The sequence below is a fragment of the Lemur catta genome, chromosome 1 (genome assembly GCF_020740605.2).
Source record: "Lemur catta isolate mLemCat1 chromosome 1, mLemCat1.pri, whole genome shotgun sequence".
NCBI classification, from domain to species: Eukaryota; Metazoa; Chordata; class Mammalia; order Primates; family Lemuridae; genus Lemur; species Lemur catta.
This window is the reverse complement of record NC_059128.1, coordinates 148826248-148831633: the sequence shown is the minus strand read 5'-3', so window position 1 is coordinate 148831633 and position 5386 is coordinate 148826248. Positions and strand designations below refer to the sequence as shown.

The 5386-nt window shown below is 46.9% G+C and overlaps 1 protein-coding gene across 1 annotated transcript; it reads left to right on the top strand.

Annotated features, from left to right (window-relative positions):
• The first annotated feature begins 870 nt into the window (after positions 1-870).
• Positions 871-4903, top strand: CCR4 (C-C motif chemokine receptor 4). The gene is made up of 2 exons (XM_045537489.1): positions 871-905; positions 3173-4903. Exon 2 carries the CDS (start codon positions 3235-3237, stop codon positions 4312-4314), a length of 1080 nt encoding a protein of 359 aa, XP_045393445.1. The 5' UTR covers positions 871-905; positions 3173-3234; the 3' UTR covers positions 4315-4903.
• The last annotated feature ends 483 nt before the right edge of the window (positions 4904-5386 follow it).

Sequence of the window (5386 nt, the reverse complement as noted above, 5' to 3'; positions counted from 1 at the left end):
CAAAGAACGTGGTTGGCTAACACCATCCAAGTTGCTCACAGATACAAACGTTGAGACAAATTTTCTCTTCTCTATTCTTGAATGGCCTTTTTCTTGAGTATCTCTGGCCTCTCTTCTCACTCTGGCCTGCTCAGAGTCCACTTGTTTGGAGAACATTGCACATCTTGCCACTGCCCATCCATGCAGTGGTCATTGCTACCACGTATAGCCAGTCAAAAGGAAATCTTTTTTTTTTTTTGAGACTGAATCTTGCTCTGTTGCCCAGGCTAGAGTGCCGTGGAGTCAGCCTAGCTCACAGCAACCTCAAACTACCGGGCTTAAGCAATCCTTCTGCCTCAGCCTCCTGAGTAGCTGGGACTACAGGCATGCGCCACCATGTCAGGCTAATTTTTTTTTCCATATGTATTTTTGGCTGTCCAAATCATTTCTTTCTATTTTTAGTAGAGACAGGGTCTTGCTCTTGCTCAGGCTGGTCTCGAACTCCTGACCTCGAGCGATCCTCCCGCCTCGGCCTCCCAGAGTGCTAGGATTACAGGTGTGAGCCACCACGCCCGGCCAAAAGGAAATCTTTTTTAAGTTGAAAAGCCAACAAATAAAATTTTAAAAATTAGAAAATTTCTCTTTAAAAACTGACTTCATTTTTTTTTTTCTCAATCTAGCAAAAAGCAAACCTTCCCGGCTTTCGGTTTTGGGAAATGAATGAGTAAGAGTCACTCATTATCTGCTTCCTACTTCTGTCAAAAAAACCCCACTTGAACTCAGCACAGATGGGTGCAAGAGAGAGCCGGTGCTCACAGGAAGCCACACACCCTTCAAAGGCACCTGTCCTTCTTAGCACTGTGCTTCTTGATCAAGCCTGGCACTGCCTCACCGACCTTCCTCAGTGCCGTTTTCAGAAAAGCAAGGTAAGCAGGGAGGGGGGGATTCCTGGGGGCTCAGGTTGCACACTGGCTTCCCAGGCTGTGTGTGGACGTGGGGACGCCTGAGCGCTGGCCAGCCACTGCCCAGCCCGGACACTGCAGTCCTGCACCAGTCTGGGGCTCACAGTTGACACCTGTCTTGTAGCCCACAACACCCTGGACCTATCTGTCCCCACACCTGCAGAGCCTCATCTGATAGGCGTTCACATATGTAGTGCTCCCCCTGCACACATCTAGCCTAAGTCCACATGCCCAAAACCAATTTTCATCAAAAATACACACTTTTCTGCCTCTCCCTTCTAGCACGACTCCCGGGCCAAGAAACACCACACACATAAGGCCTCCTAAGAATAATTCCAGACGTTTATCAGCTATCTTTCTTGTTTGTTTGTTCTCCTGATAATCTTCTAACTCCTCAGCCTCGTTTAGTCCTTGAATTTTCACTGGTCAAATGGTGGAGAAAGACTGGAATTGTTATCCATTGAACAGTGTTTGGAGACCCTGTGCTACAACAGGTCTTCAGCATCCATTTGTAGGAATAAGTCAAAAATCTCTCTCTTGAGAAACACACAGTTCGGGTGTTTGGGCATGTGGTGGTGAGCGTGCGGGGAGAGAGTGGATATAAATTACTGAACGCCATGAAAAGGGTTTCGGTAAGGACTGCTGGGGTGCCACAAGAGCATCGAGAAGGAAGCAAAGGGGTGGCCTGGAGTCAGAGAGCCGTTCATCCCTGCATTGCTCAGATACACATGTGAGCCTGTGATCAACTTTAAGAAGGGTTTAACCTCTTCATCTGCCAATGTTTTTTAGTTTTTAAAATTTGTATATATATATATATATTTTTTTTTAAGAGACAGAGTCTTGCTCTGTCACCCAGGCTGGAGTTCAGTGGTACGACCATAGCTCACTGTAACCTCGAACTCCTGGGCTCAAGGGAGCCTCCCGCCTCGGCCTCCCAAGGTGCTGGGACTATAGGCATGGGCCGCCGCGCCCGGCCATCTGCCAGTTAAGAAAGGAAATAAAGGCAGTTGGTGGAGGTGGAGATTTTGTTTCTGGCTACGCTGTGCCTTTTCCAGATTCATCAGGCTCCTTCCCACTCCGATAGGATTCTGTGCATAGAACTGATTTTTGATGAAAAGACCAAAAGGCTTTTTCAATTTTCCCAACTGATTATTGCAACTTTCCGAAAGGCATTGAAAGCACATTTGCTGTATTAGCGTCAAATTGGCCCCGGAGCACCAGCCACCGGGAAGGCCAGGCCCGTTCCCACCAGGGAGGGCGCTCTTGAGCAGACGCGGCATGTGGCAGGTCTGTGCTGCAGCCGGCTTGTGCCAGTGCCCAAGAACCGACTGGCACACAACAATTTTGTGAGGCAGTTGGTAGCTGGAGATTGGCCTTGTTGGGACAGTTTACACCACAGAAACCAGCCAATGCTATAAATCACAGCTTTGATCTGCCTGCCTCAGAGATCCGATTTACCAGCACATCACTGGGACTTGGGGCTCAAAGAGCAAGTGCTACACACAGCTGTGTGGTCTTCAGAAGTCACTTAACCTCTCTGAATCTTTCATGAGTCATCTACAACAAGATGCTGGCTTGGTTTAAATAACAAGATTTTTGGTGGGTGTGGGTAGGGACAGGAGCATGGGGACAGGGCTAAATGCACAATGCGGGTGAACATGCTTTGAAATATATAAAGTGCAAAGCATGCAGGAGGTATTGCAATTTTTATATAAAGGCAAGCGGCAAACCTAGTTTCATACTAACTGAATGAGATTACCTAAGCAGTTATTGAAGTTTTGGAGTTATAATCTGAAGGGGAAACGTGTAGATTTTTAATCTCTCTCTTTCTTTTAACGTCAGAAAGGCCCTGGGTGCAGTACTGTTGGGAATGTCAACTGATTTTGTCATCCCTGAAAGTGATTTCAGTAAGCCCAAATGACAAAATGTCTTTTAGAAACATCCTTGAAAAACATCTCCTTGGAAAGGAGTTTTACTGTCCTCACTTTACAAATGAGAGAACTGAAGCTCCCAGCAGAGGGGTAAGAAAATTATCGAGTGGCAGGGCTGGAATTTGAAACAAATCTGTCTGACTTCATAGGCCAGGATTATTTCATTTGGGGCCCAAAGAGCGAGGGCCCCGTGAGGAATCGAACCCTTTGTCTTGCGAAGGGTGTATAATAATCCGAGGCAAGACAGTATGCAGCTTGCTTTGCATTTAGCACTGTTATGATTTATTTTTGTTTTTACAGAAGTCTTGTCTGCTCTTCTGATTGGGCCCAGACCTGCCTTGAAGAGGTTGCAGGGTTAAAAAATGGACCCCACGAATGTAGCTGACACCACGCTGGATGAAAGTATATACAGCAATTACTACCTCTATGAAAGTATCCCCAAGCCCTGCACCAAAGAAGGCATCAAGGCATTTGGGGAGCTCTTCCTGCCTCCCCTGTACTCCTTAGTCTTTCTGTTTGGTCTGCTTGGAAACTCCGTGGTGGTTCTGGTCCTGCTCAAATACAAGCGGCTCAAGTCCATGACCGACGTGTACCTGCTCAACCTTGCCATCTCGGATCTGCTCTTCGTGTTTTCCCTCCCTTTTTGGGGCTACTATGCTGCAGACCAGTGGGTCTTTGGACTAGGCCTGTGCAAGATTATTTCCTGGATGTACTTGGTGGGCTTTTACAGTGGCATATTCTTCATTATGCTCATGAGCATCGACAGGTACCTGGCCATTGTGCATGCGGTGTTTTCCCTGAGAGCCAGGACCTTGACTTATGGGGTCATTACCAGCGTGGCCACGTGGTCAGTGGCTGTGTTTGCCTCCCTTCCTGGCCTTCTGTTCAGCACTTGTTATACGGAGCGCAACCACACCTACTGCAAAACCAAGTACTCTGTCAACTCGACGACGTGGAAGGTTCTAAGCTCCCTGGAGATCAACATTCTGGGACTGGCGATACCCTTGGGGGTCATGCTGTTTTGCTACTCCACGATCATCAGGACTTTGCAGCACTGTAAGAACGAGAAGAAGAACCGGGCGGTGAAGATGATCTTTGCCGTGGTGGTCCTCTTCCTCGGGTTCTGGACACCTTACAACATAGTGCTCTTCCTGGAGACCCTGGTGGAGCTGGAAGTCCTTCAGGACTGCACCTTTGAAAGATACCTGGACTATGCCATCCAGGCCACAGAAACCCTGGCTTTTGTCCACTGCTGCCTTAATCCAGTCATCTACTTCTTTCTCGGGGAGAAATTTCGCAAGTACATTGTGCAGCTCTTCAAAACCTGCAGGGGCCCTTTTGTGCTCTGCCAATACTGTGGGCTTCTCCAAATTTACCCTGCCGACACCCCCAGCTCATCTTACACGCAGTCCACCGTGGATCACGATCACGATGCTCTGTAAAAAAGGAAAATGCAAAGCGCAGAGTCAATGAGCTTCCCACATGCAGAGCTTACTTAAAATTGTATTTTAGTAAGAGATTCCGGAGCCAGTGCCGGGAGGAAGGCTTACTCACCCTGCAGTCAGCTTTTCCTCTTCCAATGGACAAGTTCAGCCTGGCGAGGGTCATCTGGACTGATGCGTCCTTCCTTGCACAGGCTTCCCTGCAGGGAGAAGTCAACCAGAGGAGAATTCTGAGCAGTGTCTCAATGAGTATGTAAATAACATTGCAAGAGAAAGACCATTCCCTTCTAACCTGAACTGATGGGCTTCTCCAGAGGGAATCGCAGAGCATTGACTGACAGAGTAAATCACTACCTTCTGCTGTGAAACATGGTCCCTGTAATTAATTTCTGGCTTTTGTAGAACAACATAGAAAATTTTTATGTGCTGTTCTAGTGTTTTTCTAATATATCTGGGGCATGTTCTATTCCATGGAGTCAGACATATGCAGAAACAGTCAGTCACATGATGAGTCTAGGTCTTGATTCTTTTATTGTAAAGGTTTATTTGTTTCTTTCAATTTTTTTTTTTTTTTTTCTGAAACAGAGTCTTGCTCTGTTGCCCGGGCTAGAGTGCTGTGGTGTCAGCCTAGCTCACAGCAACCTCAGACTCCTGGACTCAAGCAATCCTCCTTCCTCAGCCTCTCAAGTAGCTGGGACTATAGGTGTGCGCCACCACGCTTGGCTAATTTTTTCTATTTTTAGTTGTCTGGCTAATTTCTTTTTATTTTCAGTAGAGACAGGGTCTCACTCTTGCTCAGGCTGGTCTCAAACTCCTGAGCTCAAGTGATCCTCCCTCCTTGGCCTCCCAGAGGGCTAGGATTACAGGCGTGAGCCACTGCACCTGGCTTATAAAGGTTTATTTGTTAATTGAAGCCAGTTGTTTTTGTGCCGATTATAAGGGCAAGGATATGAAGGCATTAGCATGATCTGATTTCCAAATATGAAATACAAGGCATTCAAAATGCAAACATACTTGTGGAAATTCAAACACAGTTTCATTTGTTTGTGGACTTTTTTTTTTTTGAGACAGA